The sequence below is a fragment of the Camponotus vicinus genome, unplaced genomic scaffold, assembly GCF_025532165.1.
Source record: "Camponotus vicinus isolate PSW18456_S1 unplaced genomic scaffold, iyCamVici1.0 SCAF_1, whole genome shotgun sequence".
Classification (NCBI taxonomy): Eukaryota; Metazoa; Arthropoda; class Insecta; order Hymenoptera; family Formicidae; genus Camponotus; species Camponotus vicinus.
In genome coordinates, this window is record NW_028141945.1 from 36,777,645 (window position 1) to 36,801,257 (window position 23,613).

Below are 23,613 nucleotides of genomic sequence, written 5' to 3' on the forward strand. Positions count from 1 at the left end.
ATTACATGTATTTTGCCTAAAGCTGATAAAATAGAGATTTTAGAGAATCTAAATCGTTCTCCGTTATTGGTAAGATAATCATAGAGCTTGCAAGCTTTTGCAAGCTTTATTTACATCAGTTGATAAAGGAAAGCTTTCGTTGTTAACTAACCCTTTATCGATACATTTCTCTCACATGATATTTAAAAAATTGTATATTAAAATATGCGGATGACGATACAGAAATATGATAATATATATGGGACTTTAAAACATGTAAAAAATTTGAAATTTATTTAGAAAATATATATATATAATTTTTTATTAAATTACAGGAAAGAGGTTGGCAACAGAAAATATAATATTTATTTTAATAATCAATGTTTACTTTATTCATACTCTCATAATACTGACATAGATTTATTCAACGAGGTGCATTTATAATACTGTTTGTTAAAAAAAAATATATATTGAGATCGAAGTAGTGATGTATCATCGAAGAAGAGATTATTAAAAGTATCATCGAAATACATAATACAATCTGTATATGGATATATGTATATGTGTATGTGATAGGATATAAACTTATAATATATTGGCAGTTTTTAAAAAAAATTACTTCATAGAGAATAACTTTGCCACATGTAAAAAAGAAAATTGACGAATACAGCGCAGAACTCAGTAACAATTGCATTATAATTAATACATGCTGCATTCCACTGATCATGAACAGCAGCTTGTTTTTCACCTGCAATGAGATTTAACAGACAGTTAATAAAAAATTAGCGTTTTATCAACACATTATGCTTATTTATTTTGTTGAAATTATATTAAAATTACATCGCTAGCCATTTTTTTTCCTGATAAATGATCTTAAGTTTTTATAGTACATTTCACGTAAATCACAAACTATTTAGACGTTATATATGTATTTTAAAAATACCTATTTAGAGAAAATAAAAGTATTCGTAATGTCGAAAGTATATATAACGTTATTTATCTGTCCGCTAATTTTATTCGATAAATTCTATTTAATTTACCATTTAGGACATGAATATGCACTGCGGTCGTGCTGAATTGGCTTACTGAGCACGTATATTCGCCGCTATCAGTCTTTTTCGCTCGTTCGATATAGAGCCTCGTCACCACGTCCTCATTCGATCTGAAAAAAAAATTTGATTACTGTATTATACAATGTTATACGTTCGTGTGATATAATATTAATTTTTATCTCCCAAATTTTAATAAAAAATAAAAATATATTAACATGAATTAATATGAAATATATTATACAAGTATGTAATTGTAATTGTAATGTATATAATTTCTAGATGATTAGGCGATATTTTGTGTAAAAAATATATAAATAATATATATAAATATGAATTATCTAATGCAATTAATTTAATGATATAGACACTTAATAAAGTTATAATATAATAATTCGAGCTGTAATTTGCAATATTATACGACATTAATTTGTTTTTAATTAATATGCATGGAGCATCCCCGAAATGTTTAGTTTGTTTTCATCCATTTAAAAACAAACTAGATCAAAGTATTGTTCTTGTCACCCATGTAACGCGTGTTATTCTATGCGGGAAAAGTAAATGGAAGTAACAATACATTCGCACAATATTATAATAACAGGGAAGCCAGCTAAGAAGCGAGTGTCGGAATAACATCACAAAAGCAACCCTATACATAAAAGAAACAATATACATTTGAAGTTGACGAAAGGCAGAAAATAAACGCGAAAATATAGTCGCAAGTATATATCTTATGGCAGAGTATATCTTTGATAAATGATCTTTCAATGTTCGCTCGAGAAAAACACTGTTGTGCGTGTTGATTTTTTCCTCTTCAATCATTCGTTAAGCGATCACGTCAAAGGAGCTCAGTGTGTGTATTCATTGAAACTCTGGCTGCATGATGACTGTAGGACCAAAAGTGTTTTAGTAATTTTCTTCCCAAATTTCTCCCTCGTATTTTTTTTTTAATAGGAAATTCTTATACAATATAACCATCTCCGATAGAAAACGATTAAAAACGGCTATATTTGTATCGTTTTTAATCGTATCTTATCGATCCTACCATACTTAGAAGCCCAGATAAAACATTAATTTAATCAAATCGGTTTCTATCGTTTTAGATCCGAATAAGAATTTAACAATACAAATCTTATAGTTATGAATCGTTTCTTATGTGAACAATTATTGCCCGTCTAAATCAATCGTAAATATACGATAATATATATCGTTATTTATGATAATAATTATACTGTACGCATTAATACGGATATATAAAGATAACATGATAAATCTCGTCGATATTTATATGACTTTTACAAACTGATACGTTTATCGTTTCTTATCGGCATTTTCCGTCATATAACTTATCATCTTTTGTACGGCAGCTAATCGGTTCGTTGTCTATCATATATTAACGAGTAGCTAATTGTTTTGTTATCTATCAACGAAATTAATCGAAGTTTAAAAGCACCAAATGAAATAAATTTTATAAAAATCAAATTTTGTGAATATTTTTATATAATAAATCAGAAATATGAATAACTATGAATAACACTACAACTTTTCATACGTTTTTTACAGAAAACTCTGAACTTTTACGAAAAATTAAGTTGAAGATACAAATTTCTACTCGTGCAATTTTTACGCCAAAATAGCTGAATTAATTTTGATACCTTTTTATAAAAAATTATATAAAATATTTCAATCGTATGTTGTATACTTTTCATGGAATTTAAAATAATAAATTAAACGACAGTCTCTTGTAATAAATCTTAATTTATATAGAAACTGATTTGCAGTTGATAAGACATTTCCGATAGAATCCCAAGTATTTTGTAACGTGAGTTTTTGATAGAGTATCGTTAATAAACGATTCACTAACCATATTGAAAACGATAGAAACTGATTTGCAGTTGATAAGACATTTCCGATAGAATCCCAAGTATTTTGTAACGTGAGTTTTTGATAGAGTATCGTTAATAAACGATTCACTAACCATATTGAAAACGTTAAAAATCTTTTTTATCGTTGATGGTTATCAGGGATGTCAACACAAATATTTCTTGAATATTAACCAAATTTACAACAGTTTTATTCCTTTTACATCGTAAAAAATAAGCTTCGCAGAAAACGTCTGTCTAAAACTGAAAGAAAAATAGATTATCGTTGTAGGTCGTCTCGAGGGAGGATTAATCGCAAGGATCGTATTTTGCACAAAGCGTACCGTCGCTCGTCAACGCATACCTTTACGGGGTTTAGAAGGTAAATGCCCGACGCGTTACGAGAGGATAAGAGCAACGATATGTACCCGTATGTAGACAATACACGGATGCACATGTACATATACACATGCAAATCGAGACTCAGCCGTATATCCATCTCCCGGAAACCCCGTTCGATCCATCGTCACTTGCGATATATGCTCACCCATTAATGTGATAAACGTTGACGTGATCCGGCAACGTCTCGCCATTTTTCCGCCAGACGGGATACGGTACTCTCGAGTCGGGGCAAGATGGTCGGACAACACACGCCAGCTCGATACCACTTCCGGTCTTGTAATACCGGTCTCGCAACTCATGTCTGGCTTCATCGATGATTCTAATATCCGGCGCTATAAAGATGTAGACATACTATTGAATAATATTTAATAATCGATGAAGGAACATTCTTCTTTTATTATGCTCCCTTTATATATATTTTTTTATTTCGTCATTTCAATTGTATTTAACGCAATTCGCGTGATTTAATTATTAAAAGTGTAAAAAGTACTGCAAAATACAGGCTCAGCATAAAAAAAAAATAGGCATTAATTTTTTAAAATAGAAAAAAATCCTTACATTGTTAAAATATTTAATAACATTAATTTTAATAAAACAAATAACAATTAAAAGTTTATTTATTAATAAATATATTTTTATACATCATGAACATCATTTTGACGTTAAGCGAGAAAAATTTTCGGCGAGAAGAATTTTTCTTCGTACTTGCATTTTATTTTTCGCATTTTTAAACATTTACGTAATCAACATCTTCATTTCGTAATTAAAAAATGTAAAAGGATACGGTTAGAAATTACACCGTGGGTAGCACGCACGGCGAGATTCGTATGCGCGAACGTAGTTTGCAGATGCGAGGAAAGTAAGACAAAATAAAGTCGCCATTGTATGCAACGAGACGTACTACGTGATACAACTGCGGCTGGCTTACTTCCGCTTGCGGGATGCTGCAAGATTTTCTCACGGTAATTGAATCTTTACGGGGGCGGAATTTAAATTCGCGACACCGTTCCCTCTCTAGATGAGTTGCGACACAGCCGACAATTCACGACGTGCATTCGGATTTGTACTCTTCAAATGGAAAACAATGTATGCATTTCGCAGCTACCGACGTCGCCGGATTACGCCAATGCTCTGTAATATATCATTCAAAAACATCCGGAGGACACACGTACAATTCGGGCCGAAGTTATATGTCAAAAGTGCAACCGCTATAAACTGCTAGAATTCTATAATTTATAAAATGTATGCTCTCATACATATTTTCTGTCGTCATCTAAAATATAAGCAAAAATGATACGTGAGATCTCAATTATGTAAATAAATATAAATACAAATATAAATACAAATATAAATATAAATACAAATATTTTCATAAATAAGAGAAACTTTTACATTAAATTATCAAAGATATGATTAAAAAAATATCCGCATATAAGCTTTTCACTAAATTATCCTCCTGTATATACATAATGTTAAAATGTATTACATATGTAATTTAAAAAATTCATTATATCTTTATTTCAAAATTTTAATTTTTAATTATCTCATTAACATAAATAATGTTTGCATCGCGATAATCCCGTATTTACATTCGTATTAATATAATTCATATTTTTGTTCACATAAATATTCAATTTTTGTTAAATGCAGACGCTAAATGTTTCACGAGTATAAACGATCTCGAGGCGCTTTCGCTTTTCAACGCAAATAAATGAAAATGAATAATTAATCGATAAATCGAAGAAATGTCTCCGCAATGAAGGCAGCGAGCTACGACAATGCTTATAAATGAGAGTGAAGGGTATTATATGAGCATTAAATGAAAAAGTTTCGGCAAAGTATATTTTCCCTCACGTTTGTATGATTCAAAGTTGCAACATTCAACGCGCGTTGTCGTGGCATTTTCCTTATTATTGGCGGGACGTTCCCTTATATTGATTTTAAAACACTTCTGCATCTATATATAATATTATACGTATACATTTTTTTGTACTTGCCCGGGATATTTTATTCCCTCATAAAAGCACGTGGTATTACCGAGAACAGTGACGTTCGTGACCAGCATTCTCGGCGGATGCGTATTCACTTGGCAGACATATACTCCGTGATCTTCCCTCCGCACACCGGAAATGGCCAATCTCCAATTGTTTGGATACTGGAAGCTCACGCTATACCTTGAATCCGATGTGTGAGTAGCATTACCAAGAGTTAGGAGTAGGAGCGATGCCCAATCGTTGTTGCGTCGTAGCCACATAACCTGCGGGATTGGTGATATTTATCGATCATTTGAATTTATACAAGACGCGATAATTATGATAGATGTATCAGGAGAATGAAGAGCGCATGTTATATACATATTTAAATATATTATCAATCAAAGTAACATCAACCGAGTCGCGGATAGTTTGACAAGCACCTGTCTTCCAGAAAGCATCGCGACGCGACAATCAAGAAGAGCGGTTGATCCAAGATGCAACGTCACATTTTGCGGATCATTGATACCCTGGCCATCCGCATTCTCGAAGTACGGATCCCAATCTGTGACCCGATGATGCCTCAAACGCGGAATTCGTAGAGGAGGCAGATTGGCTATTATCTCCTCTGAAACATATCGTTAAACAAATCTCATTAGATAGCTTCTTTTAATTTTTAGCTAAATTATACAGTTAATGAAAACGAATGTTTCCTGTCCTAAACAACAGAGAAAGAACAACAGAGGTCGGCAAATACGCGAATTTATTTCAACTTACATGGCGTACTCGCGTTTCTCGCGTTTTGCAACGAGAAACTTGCGTTTTCATGAGAAACCCATTACAGCTGCACTATTCAAACTCGATGTCGGCGGCTTACGTTGGAAAATCATGGTGAGATTGTATCTTGGAAAACATAGTTCAAATCTTTATCCATGCTTTCTATATAGCTAACAATGCGAATCTCTCGCAACTTAAAAGCTAATCAATGTACCAGCGTGCTTTACCCGACGATATAAATATCAAACGTTAAAATGCAAATATTATTATGTTAACACTATATTGACGCAATAGAAAAAAATTTCAAATATCTTCAGATTTAAATATGTGTATGCACCGTATGTATTTATTCAATTATGTTTCTTTTGCAACAAATTACAGTTGCAAATGAGTTTTTACTCTAGAGAAAAATACTTTCATCTCCTGTATTTTTTTTATTTTATTATATACTAACAACACGGCTTAGATATAATAATACACTTCTTTAATTAAACAAAGTTGCATCTTCAATTATCGCGGCAAAAAAATATCATTTCTTATAATGCTTTCATTATGCGCACGTTGTAAAAAGAAATTGTAAAGTTTTCATATACATTGCAAACTTTATTATTGAAACACTTATTAAAATTTTTTCAATTATATCCCCGCAATACAATGTTGCATACTCATATTCCTTAATAAGAATATTGAACATTTAATTTTAATACCAAATATTTTTTTCATTTCTTTCCGCAATATCAAATTTCACTATATCATATATTAATAATACTTATTGGTATTATTTGACAAATATATTTTCACATATAATAATGTGCAAAACAACATGCATGTATTTATTTTAAAGCGCGATATTCATACATGGATAAAATTTTTGATGAGAAATGTTGAAATTAATGTCAAATAACAAGTAATAAATATAGCAAGTGACAAATAATACTTGTTCAAATATCATAAAAAGCCGAAATTTAAAATAATTGGGATTTTTGAAAAAGCAATTGAGCTTTGTTCGAAAAGGTATGTGGTGCAATTAAAAAGCAGAGAAAGAAAGATTAATGATAGAGAAAAACGTCATGAAATGAACGATATTCGAGAGAATAATAGGTTCCGGTTTTTCCTATTAATTATTCGATAATACTAAGTATTCCGGATGAACGGATATTCGTATCACACAGCTCGGGCATACAGTGGGGATCGATTAAAGAGGAAAAATTCTGTGGAAAATTCAGAGAAACGGAACAAGCGCGAAAGAATAAAGAGGGCGCAAGATAAAGTTGTAGCCGGGTAACCTTTTGACCCTTTATTTCGCACGCTTTGTAACCGCGCGAAGGTTTTGCGAAGCACTCAGAAATTTTACGGATACTTGAAACACAAAAGGTACAATTATACTGTAATGGTGAGCAGGTGGCTTCGCGGTAACGAAAACGACGCGGTGTTGGAAAGTTGTGGGCAAGGTACCCACAGTATTTTATCCTGACGTCATTTCTTCGTTGCACTTTATGTATTGTCTTATGGCTTGTGTAAATTTAGAACTCCCTCTCTTTCTCTCTCTCTCGTTTGAACAATATTTGTCCTTCGAAAAAATAACATAAAATATTAATTCGTATAAAATACCAATGAATTATTAAAATATATTTTTTTAACTTAAAAAAAATATATATGTATTTTTTTCCTTGTGCTCTTATTTTCATTATAATAATATGGCAATAACAATTACAATAACTTTCGATAAAAGCTTTAATCCTATGAAATGCGTAATATTTTCGGGTAGAAGTTTATAAAACAGAGAGAGTATATTATAATCATAATTCTCGTTTTCTCTCTGTTCCTGTCTCTTTTTCTCCAACGTCTTACGTAACCCTGAAGAGTCGTTTGAGAGAGAATCTTTCGAGTCTGTAAACGACCGACATGACTCTCGGTGAACGCGTAACGACGCTTTCTTACGATCCCAAAGTCCACCGAGGTCAATCCCTGATTTTCTTCGTGGCTGTCGAAAGCCCGGATATCCAATACGAGCTTGCGTAGAGAGACACAAGGTTATAAGATTTTGCACATCTACAGAAAGTTCATCTCTTGTTCTCCTTAGATACATAACTAAAAGTAGATTGTTTCCCGTCGTATAAACCTGGGAGATCGCGGAAATTGAAAACTTATTCGTCTTTAGTGCAGTTTTGCAATAATCTTCATAACGAAGAAGAGATAAAAGAAATGAAAGATCAAAGAAGATATAAGATGATAATACATTGTCGATATGAGAGATTATAACAAAGTTCTGAACTAAAGAATCGAGAAAAAAGACGGAGAATACAAGCAATTTTTGAATTATTAACGATACACAAAAGCTCCTTTGAATTAATCTCACAATAAAAAAATCAACTCTTTTTTTTGTTTATCTCTCTCACTTTTATAATTAGTTTCCACATTTCCTCTCGTTTCTATATATATTTATATATTTGAAAAAAGGAATATGTTTTCGAAACACACATAAATCATTATGCGTGTTGTATCAGCAATTACGACAAGTGATTTTTTATTATTACGCATCTTGAAAGTTGGAATTTATGACTGATCTGATTCCCGTCGACAAAGGAAATCATCCACCCGTTATTTATTCGATTATGAGGAAGCGTTCAGGGTTAATGAGAAAGAAGGTTAAATGTCTTCGTCAACGTCCGCCTTTGTCTCTTTGTCAGATTTCATAGTTCGTATTTTAATGAAATGGACAAGTTAAGGAATCAAAAGCTTAAAGAATGTCAAATTCTTGCCGGTCATTCTTGTCGAAATATTATGAAATATCCTATATTTTCGTTTATTATTCTTGAAACGATGTGATTTGTTGCGAATCAAATAAATATCAGCGTTATTTAATTAAATTAATATGCAATTTGATTGATTTATTATTAGATTATTACAATTGCTAGAGTACATTGCTAACGATTGAAGAATATTAAACGGACAATGACATTCGTTTATCGATTAAACGTACATGCAACTCTCTCTGAAGCTAATTTAATTTATATTTATTAATTTGTACAATTTATTTCTTATTAATTTAATATACCGCACAAATTAGTAGTAAAATCATGTATTTCAAATTGATATTATTATATTGGCAGCGCAAACGGAATTTATTTATGCGCTTTTATAATTATGTCTTTTGTGATCACAGTTTTGTAAATTCAATCTGAAAAACCGATATAACAGAGATATAGTAGGGATATATTGACAATTAGACAGATTTAGTGAACGTGGCGAACGTATATCACGAAATGTATATTTCGAAAGGCTTACACAGCTCCATTAATTTATTATCATCCAATCAAGAGAGCACGGTCAGGTCTAACGGAGCTGAAAATTAAATGTCTTCAGCAATACTTGCGATATTGTCGTCAAATCTTTTTCTTTCTTCTTCCTCCAAGTGTTTTCTTTTTAACTGATTTTTATATAGCACGTATATATCGGTTAGTGTTTATTAATACTTAATTATTCGTTCGGTTACAGTAGCTAAAATAGAGATTTAGAGATTTATCCGTTATCTTAGTTTAAATAAAACGTGTATCGGATATTGTGTCGAGAGAAACGAAAAAAAGAACTTTATTTTCTAAAATACACGTATTTATTTTAAAACGAATTAACGATTATTACAGATATAGCCACTGTACCGTGCATGAACGAAAGAATCATGAAAAGCGGTGAAAGAATCCGCATGATTTATGATCTCGAGCGGGCGAGCACTTAACGTTACGTTATTCATTCAATTGAAAATAACGGATCTCCGTTTTTTTAATTGTATTCCAACGTTTCTCACGTGGAACGGACCTAAACGGGCGTTTCGCGATCCCTACAAGAGCGCAGACCGTGTCCCGTCGTTCGAGTGCAACGCGAGTGCAAAGCCGGCTTCGAGATTTTAGTGCCGCGCGAGATTTCATCGTATAATCCGGTCCGTAAATGCGAATCGGCAGCTGCGCCGAGCGAAACCGTTGTTCGCGAGAGTTTACGTAGAGGCGACGATTTCCACTCCCGCGATATTAATCGTTTGTGACGGAAATATAAACGCATGAAATATGGGACGGAGGTAACGAATAAAGAGACTCGAAATATTTTATCGAGTCGTTATGTATCCGCAAACGAATGACATTCGCTTGATTGGAAGAGATGCCTTTATATTTTGGTTCCGATAAATAGCACACTGTATTTTTTTTGCATGTGACAAAAAATCGATACTCAAAAGATTAAAAATAGTTGTATAGAAATGGGACGGGAGAGAGATAACGTGGGAAAACTGCATTAAAAAAGCATTATAGGCTTTTGAACGGCGTTCAGAAGAAGATACGGTAATATCGCGGTGCATCACAATGTGCCTTTATTGCGATCGATGTTCTCATGAGTGAATTTCAAACTGTGTACATACATGCCACGATAGCATTATCACAAAGACGATCTTTAATACAGCTTGCGAAACGCATCATTGACGGCATTTTGCAAACAAAACCGCAGGAACGGAACATTGCGTAAAACAACATTAATTAAGAGCATGTCCATTAGACATTCGGAAGCTGGCGCTTATAATGGAAAAAGTTCGAAATCACTGTTACTGTCTTTCATTAACGCTAATGGGATGCAACTGAAACCGCAAACGGAAAATCTGCCCGCTCACAACACAGCGGGATTGAAGTATTTGCCAAGGTGTTTTATTATTGATCCATTAGGCAATTTGATCTTCATGATTATCGCATTCTCTTTGTTTTAGCTCTGTTACGGTAATTTGCTTCGCTATCATTAATTGCGACGAGGCTATCTTAATTGGGACGCGGAGAACGTGTCGTTTTAAGTGACCAAATAATTCTACTGTTATCCAGGGGAAATCAGCTCCCAAAACGGCCTCTTTTATCTCTTTCTCTCTCTCCTTTTTCTCTTTCTTTCTTTCTTTTTCTCCCTCGTGTTCCAATAATACGAATTCATCGGTGCGGATCACAAATTGGAATAATAGGATCTATATCTGGAAATATTTGCGTCGAAATCACTAATTTAACGCGCCTATATTAATTTTTGAACCTAATTCATTTACTATAAAAAATTACCCTATTAATTCCATAATATCGTTGGCGCTAAATCATTATAGATAACCAATATCGTGCAAAAAAATTTTATAAATAACGAATAAACGCTATCTGATTGTTCTTACATTTTTCATTCGCCCCTCGAGAAAATTGCTGGTATTCTTTTCCGCAAAAAGCCGAGGTGATGTGTATCGCGCTATTTCACATATACATCTCTCGAACAGGAAGGTCTACCCTTCCTTTGTCTCATCCCCTTTCTTCCGTGTTTTCTTCGCTGGTGCAAAGATGCGGTTTCGACGATCAAGGGTCGCGCGGTGGCGACGTAATAAATATACATCCGGAACATCATTTGTTTCCGTACATCGCCTTATGGCAAGGATGCTACTATCGCCGAAGATGCTACCATCTGTCTTGTCGCTCATTTTTCATCAGACCGATACCGGGTCCTGTTAATGCTTCCGCGATCCTTCCCGTTGAGACGAGACGACGTTTGGGAGTTTCTCATACCTTGAAACCCGACGTAAATCCAATTACGAGAGCTAGGAATGCGTATAAGTTGGACTAGCGAGTTCGACAGCGGCCTAAAGTTTAAAAACTTTCCGTACGAATGAAATGCACGTAGAATTTTTTCTCTTTTAAGTTTGAAATCGTAATTTTTAAGACATTCTAAAAATTTTTAAGATATTCTTGTATGTTTATACCATGCATTATTTTATCACCACATTTTCTATCGCAAGCAGTCATGCTTCCTGAAACATACCGATTTTTAAGAACAAAATTAGTTTGATGAAATTTGTCCGTAAGACGCTTTAAATTATATGTCGGCTGTAAAACCATGTTGCGTCGTGAGAAACTTTGCAGTGCAATAACATTGTTCCTAAATTATGGATCATAAAGGACACGAACGTCGCGAAAGTTGTAATTACTCTCGCAAGTAATGGAAGAATATGATCTATCAATCGATAAAAATTAATATCACGCGAGGTCAACAGTTTATTAAAGTGACAAGTTGTCGCTTTCGCCGCAATGACAAATTTTCCCCGTCGATTCGAGGACAGGTAACGCTATGTCATATTCTGGCAAGGTGACACGCTTGTTCGTAATGATGAAAGTTTACATGTAATCCCCTTGGTAATCCTTCTGACCGATGCGCGATATTGAACGATGAATGTGGCCGTAATTTTGCGCGTCCTATCATTTTGCGTTATCTTGACGCTACGCGTTCAAGTATTTATGCAATTTCATTTCTCTCATATAACTTGATATTAAAACTACTTGGTCTAATTAAATTGCTACGTCGATGACGGGGAAAGAGTCTTAGCGCGTGCAAGGATTGCAGGAAGAGGGAAACCTAATTCCCGCATAATTATTTCCTGCAGACTATGTTTATAAAATTCTTTGTCCTTTGCAGAATATTAAACTTTTAAATTGCGACTCATTAATTTTAATCAAAATATTTTAATTTTACAACAATGTCAAAATAGAGACTTGTGTACTTCTGTTCACTAATTTGCATTCTTAAAAATTCTTATCTAATTTTTTCCATACGTAATGTTGTGATCATCATATCTACTTTTAGTTTGATTAAATCTACAGCAAAAGTATGCATAATGAGATTAAATTTGTAATTCCGCGGTGTGACAAATAGGTCAAGCGTGCATGGTCAGATTCACTTCCTGCTACGCATTCCGCATGTTCCTATCTGTACATATGCTTCATTATAAACTGGAAGTTTGGTATGTAATAAGTCTCTATTCCTGGTGCTGTTCCCTGCCTTTGTTTCATTTGATATATCAAACAAAGGGATGCTCGTCAGCTTTATTACTTTGTGGCAATTACTGCATCGATACGATCAGAATCTATCAATTTCTGCGCAGACTTTTATAAATATGCGTGGACGCGTGTTATAAAAAAAATTTAAATACTCAATCAAATATTAGATTCATGCTCACATTCGTCCCAGCTGAATTAAGTGCATGAGAAATTTGATGAAACGTTCAATTTGACAGTAATTCTTGTAAATTATTTATATATAATTATTTATATATATTATATATATTTCACTTTATAAGTAAGGGAGTAAACGATAAGAGAGGATAGGAAGATTTTATTTTCGATTTTCCGCGTGCAATGTTATGTCAAAGTCGTAAAATGTACGACCTAAATTGGCAACAACAAACTTTACAAATAACTCGAGACAGCCCGTGTATATATGCAGTCAACACTCACGCATCGAGAGGCATGCACTACAATCGAATGACAAGTCGCCAAACGAGTTTTGAATTGAATATTTTTTCATGATCGCACGAGATACACTTTCCTCTAAACTATTCAGAAGCGGCTTTTTTGACAGGAAGCTCTCTCTTTCTCTCTCAGTATCACACAGGCATCTGTATCTCTATAGAATTGCATACGCGAAGAGGCAAAGATGTGTAAAATGTATGGCAAACGACACGAAAAAAACATTTCTCTTAAAATAAAAATATCACAAATTTTCCTGTACACGTTCTATGAATTTTAATACAATGATCATGACGATGGTTCTTCCAAAGAGCTTGATAAAATTGCGCTGCATTACTGTAAGTACGGCTTCAAAGAAATGATCGTAATGACAAGATTAAAGTTTCATGAGGACCCGAGAATATCTACAATATACGTGTTATTCTATACAGATTGTTGTTAATATAAGGCAAGCACGGCCAGAAAACAGAAATTATGTGCACAATATTCGTATTCTATAGATATAGATAGATCTTTTCTTTAAAATTTAATAATAGAAGCAGGGAATTGAGAAAATGTAAAAATAACATCTTCTTTTATACACTTTAATACATGCTCTGTTGCGCGAAATTTTTTGACGTTTCGAAATAATAAAGTTGAGAAATAAGAAGCTTAAATAACGTTACAACGTGCGTTTATCTCAAGCACGTTACACATTTTTTTATCATGCTATGAAAATTTAAAATTGCACTTGCAGGAGGACTCTAGAAAATGAGTCGACTGCAGCAAGCGACTCTTTAAAGTCTAATCGGTTCAATATTGAAATCCGGAAACCGTTGTGAAGCTATGTAGGACGAATGTACAGCTTCTTATCGGCTCTCTCAGCGAGGAAGTCCGCGCAAGCTTCTACAGAAAATAAATAACCGAACGGTCAAGCTAATACAGATTGTAGCCCATCGGAAATCGACAATGTAACCATTCGATGTGTAATTTACCAATCGCAGTAAAACTTGACTCGCTCCGAGGCTTCTCTAACAAAAGGATGTGAAATATCATTCTTGCTTATTTTCTTTTCCTCTACCTGTGTACTTTATTGTTAATTGACGTTCTCTCTCTCTTTCTCTCTTCCTTTATCTTCTCAGATAGAGAACTTTACCACAATATTTTTATATATACTTTTAAGATACTCTATGTAAAAGAAAGTCTAATCACCGTAGCGTAGATCGTGGACCACGTTGTAAAATTTCACATAGTATCGAAACTTTGCCATGCTTGCAAGTTTGGCGCGAACAAGGTGCATAGAAGTCCGACTAACTTTTCCGCCAAACGAATCACTCTTACGGCTCGACTTTTCCACGGCTCAGTAATCAACTTTGGAACGAGTAATTAAACTCGCAATTCCTTGCTCCTCGTTTCGGAATTTCTATACAATTATTATTATGTTATTAACGATTTCAAAGATTATTCGGTCGCGATAAAATACATTTAACGAGGAGTAGGATTTATATGGTGACGTTTACATGCATCAATTTTCCATTTGCATTGGTACGAGTTAATTTCTTTTTTAATCAAATTTTGTAGGTGAAAAGACGTGACTTTATAGAGGGAACAATAGTAAGTAACGTTGGCCACGCTTTGTTTCGTTCTTTTTCGGTACGCATATAAAAGTAATTGCGGCATTTACATCAGGAGCGAATTACAAATATTGCATACAAATTTTAACGCACCTTGCAGTTGAGTGATATTCCTGGCTTTGTGGCCGTTAACGAGCTGCTCGCGCAGATGAAGTCTGTCGCGATGCCGTTGATAATTGGCGATAACGATCGTGATCATCGCCATTATGAGGAAAAACCTCGACCCCCATGCTGATCTTGTCATCGCCCACCGGATCTCGCATCCCCCGACGTTTTTTCGATGCAGTCAGGATTGTTTAAAAGGCTATGACGTATCCGCAGGATTTCCGATTTTCTCCTTATTCTGAAACCCAAACATCGCTGAAGAATACGAATATTCGGTCTGAATGTTCCATGGATAAGCAAATATAGTTAAATCACAGATCGGTAAACATTAAAACGATGAAATACGGGAAAAACAAATAAACTAGAGCTATTGTATTGAAAGCAAAGCCTTCAATCATGAAAATAATTTTTTCTCTAACAGGGTGTATTTTTTTCTCTCTCTTTACATCTGCATAATTATTTTTTCATACTAGAGTTTTCCATTTTTTGAAATTATCTTGTATGATTACGTATAATATATTCGGCGAAAACAATGGTGCTAACAAAGCCTCTTGTAAGTAAAATGATAAGAACTAAAGGTTAATTGAATCTACTACCACTACATTTATTCTGCCTATTAAAATTTAACAAAGACTACAACTTGCATCGATTGTATTATTTCTCGCAGTTTCTGCCGCAGTGCGTACGTCGTTCTATATTGCTTTTGTTCGTGTATGTGCATCTCGTCGAGTGGCGCACGGAAATAAACGAAAATGGAAGTTACTGTGGACAACGCACGAGAAAAATGCGATGACATCCGAAACAAGTGAGAATTTAGGTGTGAGCTAGAAATTTATTATTTTATTGTCCTACGACGCATTTTTTCCTTTTCCTTTTCTAAATCCGCATTCTTCAAAGAGACGGATATAACAAACGAGAGGGAAAACGCGCAAAGAAAATGCGCGATTTCGCCTCCCGAAAAACCTATTCATCTTTTAAGGGAAATTTACTAAAAGATATGTCTCGCTCTGCTCAATTTTCAACAAAACACTTTTACCCGTAAGTATATTATGTGCTTTTTTTCTCGATGTGCGCGATAGAATAATAAAATGACTGGAAGAGAATTTTATTTCAGCACAATTTGCATACCGTGTCGCCCGTAAGACAAATTCGTTAGGTGAACTCGAGTGCCATCAAGACACAATATTGATTATGTTATATTACGCCAAATACATATTATATATATATATATATATATATCATTACCTAACAAAGTAACCAGCAGTTAAAATAAAATAACAAATAAAAATGCACAAAATAATAAATCCATAAAATGTATTAGATAATATTTAGAAAAATTGTGTAGAAAAGTCAACAGTTAAAATAAAAAAAACTTGTTCTATTTAAGATACACATAAATGCGATTTTTCTAAAAAAAATAAAAATGCTATTGAAATATGACCGACAAATTATACATTGCTGAATTAGAGATATCATTCTGTAAAAAAAGATTTATTATGAATTCATGGTATTAAATTTAGGACAAATACATTAAAAAAATAAATATGCTAATAGGAATCAACATGGTAATAAAATATTATATAATTCTAGAGTGCACATTAAAATTGAGAAAAGGGACAGTCTAGGTTATATGATATAATTATGCAATTATTTTCAGAACGCTGCGCTTAATATTGCTGTGTAATAAAATTTTCAACTGCCAGAATTCGCTCATTGAATTATGTAATGCCCGTTCATAATCTTCTACATATAATAACCATAGTTTAATATAAATGCCATGTGTGAATTCGCAAAATTCTACAATTTTGCATTCGTTAGTAAATTAGCAAACGTACATCAGATGTTTTTAGAAAATTAAACATATCGTACTATGGAAATAAAATTAAGTATTTTTACTACATGATATGACACACATATAATTTATACTTCGACATACGAACGTGCGCGGCAGGAACTGTCACATAAAAGTACGGTACGTAAAAACAGTCCCATGCATTTTATAAAAATTGCAGAACAGTCGTTTTTTTTTTCAACCTGACGTCGACGGAAATGTTCCAAAAGAATTTGGAGAATGCCATTCACGCCGCAATAATTTGAACTGCAAGAGCCCCACGGTGATGTTCCATAAGTTCTGTAACCGGAGCAGAGTGAGCAGCCAACTCTCTGCGAACTTTGGGTATATTGTTTTCGAAGGCGTCCGGGCGCATCTAATAGAATCGATGTTATGAAGTTTAGCTCGTTAGATTTCTTCGACAGAATATTGGCATATTCCCGCCGCAAAGATGTAGAACGATTATCGAGAGCGAATAAGACGGATATGAAGAGAAAGAGAGAGAGAGACAGAGAGTAGAAAGGAAGAGAAAGGAAGAGAAAAAGGGAAAATATGTATGATGTAGAAGACACGTCGGGTGGTTACAAGGGAGCGCAAGGCTAGCTAGGCTAAAGAAACTTTCGCAGTTACTCGGGGATTCAGCTGCACAGGCAGTCTGCGGTCGTAGAGCAGAAACTGCGATCTCGCCGAGGAAGAACAATATTGGATGCTTTCGCGATTTTCATCCTTGAGATATGCGCGCTCAGATATCCAGTAGGCGGCTGGATTATTGTGTCCGAATAACAAGGTAAATGGATCTGTAATGCAAATCTTACCATTATCAAGCGGATCTCGTATACTTTTTGCGCACGCCAAAGTCGCGAGACGCATTTATCTTGCAGCGAGAATCACGCTCCTTTAATTGCCAACTCTACGTTTTGTTTCTTGATTATTCCACAACGATTTCAGACGGTTTATTAATTTTTCGAGAGGATAAAAAATCGAGCGATAGTCGTTCATGTGCCATTTATTTGGAGAATTTGCCGCGTATTATTTTATTGACGCGCGTTAAAATTTTCACGATACATACAAAATCTACATCGTTGCGCGCGTTGTCTTTTTTATAACGTTCTAGAATATGGCTTGGTATATTCAAAGGCGACGGGGAGGTATTTACGATTCGACACATTCGTAAAATAATTCATGTGCGAGATAGAGGAAAACGGCACCACCGGCACATCGCAATATGTGCGACTTTCAAAGATTTCCTTCCAAGTAACGATACTGCTTTTCAGCTTTGGGAGTAGCGCGAAATCCGTTACAACGCTCCAGGAAGTCGTTTCCTATCGATATTTATGAGGTGACGAATCACGTAACCTACTGCCGAAATCGCAGCTGATGCGTATTTTGTTATTACCGTAACGTTTATCACATATTCAGCACGTTTCTGTATATAACACATGAAAATATCGTGGATGAAATTATGAAGAAGAAAGAGAAAATTATCTGAGGAAAAAGTTCCAAGAATTTTTATTTTCACGCATCTCATTCTTCCTTCTCTTCTCTTCCCTTCTTTTTTTTCTTTTCTTCTCTTTAATATTTTCTTATATTTCGTATCTTGAAATGCAGAATTTTTTTCGCAATATGCTATGAATTAATGTATAATAATGAGGCGTTACTTGTGGATTTAATAGTATTAACTTCACAAGGATATTTCAAGGATACTATTGTCGTAATACTTCTGCGCAAACTGTCCGACACACTTTGTAATGTGTAACGTCATATACAACGTGTCGTGTTGTCACTACATTTAACAATGGGATGAATAGAGATAAATGATGCGACATTATTAGAATATGAGAGACGACCATTTAAACCGACCCGTACTGTCGGTGAAAATGGTATTAAATTCTTATTGATGCAACTAAGGAAAAATTATGTCAAGATCAAAAGCTTCCGGTATTTTTTTAATATAATACCACCAATTTCATACGTCAAATGTCAACTTTGCCGTAAGATAAAAAGTGAATGATTGAAGAATAAAAATGGTTTCCCTTCGTCGCTTTTCTCGTAATAATAATAATAACAAACTCTCACGTTAAGGATGCGTGAAAATATAAAACAATGTGTGGATTCAAGAAATGTGAGAGAACAATTGCTCCGTTCGTTTGACGGCACTCGTTCCCATATTCCCTTTTTCTAGACTCGCTTCAAGGGATTCGAGTGCCATAAGGGTGCTCCAACCGGCAAAGGGACTGCGAGGAGAACTTCGACTGTCGGATCTCGCGGGAGTTGGACTCGCGGCACGTCTTGGTGAATCGATCGATCTTGCTCGCCGTTCGTGATGTCACGTTGCAATGGGTTACCGATACCGGAAAAGGAATGCGGCGGGAAGCCACGCGAGAGACTTACCGAGACACGTACTTTGCGGGATAGAGCGTGTTCCATAATTCTAAAGCCCTTGTCCTAAACCGCGCGTAAGTACGGTTCCGTTATTTTCCGACAGGAATGGACGACGTTCCATCACGTACGTTCCACGGAATCTACGAGTCTTCATGAATCAATCCCGGAATATCACGCTCACGTTAATGGAACAGCTTGTAAAAAAAAAATGCATCGACCCTTAATTTATCTGTCGATAAAATCATCGCGCGTTACTCAATGCGGCAAAAAAAAAGAGAGAAAAATGATTGAAACGCCGAAACAATGCACAAATATCGCGATCGATGATGGTGTGTGTACGTGAAGCGTAGAGATCGTCAATGAGAGAAGAACGAAATGATACGAGAAGCTCGCAGGTGAAAGGGGATATGTCAGATCGTATGTTATTCTAGTCTCCAACAACTAATTGCTATATACCTACAACAGTATGACGTATACGCAACGCACACACATGCACACAAATTCGAATATTTGGTTCAGCGAAAAGAGTCATTTATCAAAGCGTTTATTTTGTCATAAAATTTTTGTGAAAAAAAGAGAAATTTTTTTAAAAACTAGTTAAAATTCGACCGGGAAATTGTAGGATAATATACGTACATTTGTATTATATTTTTTCTTGACGTTGGCTTCGCGGATACGAGGGATCCTTTTATGATGCTGACAAAGAAAGAGTTTATTACGTGTCTTTTACGCGTAAACACGCGCGTCGAAAATGACGTTAACGGGAGATGGACGAGTTTTTTCAAATTGAAACAGAACGTAACTTTAACTCGTTAACGCGACTCTTGGCGTTATATTTACTAACGAAATTAAGAGTAAAACGTTAAATTAAATTTCGACACAATTCAATTCATTGACAATGTATCAACAGGATCTTTAAAAGACTTGACATTTTCAAAATATCCTCGCACAACGTGGTAACTAGTACAATTGTGTGTTGTAACTGTTTACTTTCTGACGAGTGCGATTCTCCTCCCAACAGAAAAAGAAAAATAATTCAATCTCCGCTTTCCTTGTGCAACATGGGAAGAGAAGAAAGTTCCGTCTTATAAAAGCTGCGAAGATTTCAGTGCCAGAATTGTGGAGCATTCGATTTACGAGTTGGCAAAAACGCCGAGATATTCTTTCGTCGTTAATATTGCTGCAATAATACAATTTTGTAATTTTTAACGCCGAATTTTCGATGTTGTCGCAATCGAAAATTATTTATTCGATTACAAGCAATTTACCAGCGCCCACGCATACAAACTGGCATGCCGGAGTATTCTCCACGTGGATTAGCTGCGATTGCTATCAATCACGAGCCGATTGGAGCGAGACTCGAGCTTGTTGTATGCCCGGGCGTACGTAAATCGTCGGAAAATTACGGCTTGCCGTTTATAATTACGTTATTTGGTATTCGCGAGCGTCCGCATAACATTCATCCGAACAACCTGCACCCGAACAACGGGATATCTGGGTCAGGTGATCATCATGAAATTGAACCTTGGATTAGTACAATGCTGCGCACTTTTTACAAGAATCGGATTAGCGAATTTATCGACGAATCGTGTATTTTATGGGTGATTTATATTGTAAATCTCTCTCAACAAATATTGAAATATTGTTCATTTCTAGTTTGCAATTCCAAGTAGATTTTTTTAATTTTGGATGATACAGTCGATGATCTTTTAGCATAAATTTTGAAAAAATATATATCAGCGCAAACATACACCTTCTCTCGATATTACCTTCGAATTAAACCGCCTGATTGATGTGCTCCACGCAGAGTACATTTAAAAGCAAACAACATATAGATCAAGCATGAAAATCAAGCGAGCAAACGAATAGAACAATGAGAAAGTATACAAGGTATGTTGAAAGAAAAGTAGAGAAAGAGGAGGAGAGGAAGTAAGAAATCTCGCGGACGCCTCTCATTCGCGTGCAATCGAATCACCGAGACGGTTTCTCGGCCAACCTTTTGTTCGAGCGTAGCTTATCAGGGAATATTTTAAAGGCTGGTCCGGGTCAATCCTTTGCCATTTAAAGCAAGACGAAGTGGAGCTTGTTCTGCGTCCGGAACGCGACTCATTCCATTCGTACCTAAGGCGTATGTTGGACATTTAGCAAGGCCGGCACGTATCCCCTCTCCTTCGTAAGCACATCGAATTTATCGTCGAGATTATCGGGTACACGAAGCCCACTACGTGTGAGCCATTTTTTCCGAGGGTCTGAAGGGAAAATGCTAAGTATCATCTCCGTTCATTCTTGATTCCGCGTACGCTTGCGAGAAAAAGAAAATAAACCTGGGAAATGTGTTGCGAGAACTTTTATTAAATTTATTTAACACGCTCCAAGTACGAATATTATCTTCAACTCGTACTGAATTTAGGGCACCGTTTCTTAATCTAAACGAGTAACAATGCAACTTCGTCGATGAGACTACGTCAACTCGACTACAAGAACTTCCCCTACCTAAGCGCATTAATGTAGATTAGTTGGAAGGTGCTGATATCCCTGCACCTATTTCAAAATCTAGCTGAAAAATCCGTTTATATGAAAAAAAAATATATTTAAAATAGTGTACTTAACGACGTATATTACATGATAGCATTGTTTACAAGATAAAAAGATATATATGCTGGAAACAACATTTGCATTTATGTTTTTTATTTTAATATAATTTTATTGCTTTGTGTAATATCTCTGACAAAAATTTTAGTATCAAAATAAATTTTATTGTCATATATTATAAATATTATGATTACCGAGAACTGTATGAATTTATTCTAAGAGTGTCCAATTTATGAGCGTGCTAGCCGAATAATGTATAAGTCGATGAATTTTAATCGTGAAGCTGTTATTTTTATTGTTGTCATTTAATGTAGATCGTTCGTATAACGTGTGCACACCTATGATGGAAATTGAACTGGTTGGCTTACGATCTGCGCGTCCCTTGTACCGAATCATTTACATAGGAAGACGGATAGGACGGATCGCTGATCGTGTCAACCATTATTCGTCGTAGCACGTGAAATCGATTATAGGAAGCTGCAATGTTCGTTATCGGCAGATATGCATCATTCAAGAGGATAGAATTTTCCGAAAATGCAGACTCGGCTTCTCGATGGTGTTTACTGTATCGCGAATAAATACACATTGTGATATTAAAACGCTCGCGCTTCTTTGACGATCGCATAATTTAAAAAATAGTAGCGATTCTAGAGATCCGAATAAATTTGTCATGTCCTATGTTTTTTCCGAGATTTATAATGTATACACTTTGCAGAATATTTTACTTACTTATATTATCGTATATTTTTAAATATTTAAATCTTATATAAATTTTTATCTTCATGTTGTATAATTTAACTAGTTTAAGAATACTAATATTGCCATATGCGCCACGTTGCATTCGTCGATAATTTTAAAGAAATTGCACAGAGAAGTCGAAGTAGAATTCACATGTGAATAGAATCAATGAAATAAAAGTTAAAAATAAAATCTTTAAGACGACAAATATAGAGCAAGTTATTTTTACTGATAATGAGTATAAGTTTCCTGTTAAAGAGATAATGCTAATGAAATGCAACTTTCCACAGAAGCTTTAAAAATGTAGCTTATGAAGAAGAAGTAGTCTTTCTCTCAAGTATATTAACTCTTGTATATTAAAATGAATTAAAAAAAGAAGAGGAAAAGAACGAAGAGATTTTTTTTATTTCCTTTATAAATTATGCATATACATAGTAAAGATATTGTTTTCTTCGCACATCATTTTTCTAGAAAAATGTCGATAATTGTAATTGTTGCAACTTGTCTTGTTTATTTTCCTAGCGTTCAACAAACTAACTAACTGGCACGTAACAAGCTATGTTTGTGGACAAAAAAAAGGAAACTCTAATTAGGCAACACATAGGGTGAACGCTTTTATCGATCCCCAACATGAATATATATTTGATTATTGTTTTTAATTACTATAAAACTATTTACAATTGATTAGACATAAAATAAATATTTTCTTTTTCATGATTCACATTTAACAAAAAAAAAGAAAATAAATAAAATTTATAAGATTCGCGGCAGAAACTATAATTGCATGATTAATAATTTATTTACATATTATCTCTTCCTCTTTTTCTCGCTGAGCATATATGAGTTGAAAAAACTTGCATGCGCAAATTTACTCGCCTGCTGAATTAATTATTGTTATCACTTACCAGCAGAAATTTAATGCCTCCAGCGTTAGCCTTGTACTAATAATGACAAAAACAAAGTTTGCGAGATTTAAGAGAATAGCACTCCCGGTTGGTACGGCACGGGCGGC

The 23,613-nt window shown here is 34.6% G+C and overlaps 1 protein-coding gene across 1 annotated transcript; it reads right to left on the reverse strand.

The window, feature by feature from the left end:
- Window positions 1-459: 459 nt before the first annotated feature.
- Window positions 460-23,613, reverse strand: LOC145976600 (zwei Ig domain protein zig-8). Its single transcript, XM_083107832.1, has 7 exons — window positions 23,507-23,613; window positions 15,047-15,296; window positions 5,709-5,893; window positions 5,330-5,549; window positions 3,438-3,624; window positions 1,020-1,141; window positions 460-727 (listed from the first exon to the last, which is right to left on the reverse strand). Exons 2-7 carry the CDS (start codon window positions 15,195-15,197, stop codon window positions 600-602), a joined length of 993 nt encoding a protein of 330 aa, XP_082963958.1. The 5' UTR covers window positions 15,198-15,296; window positions 23,507-23,613; the 3' UTR covers window positions 460-599.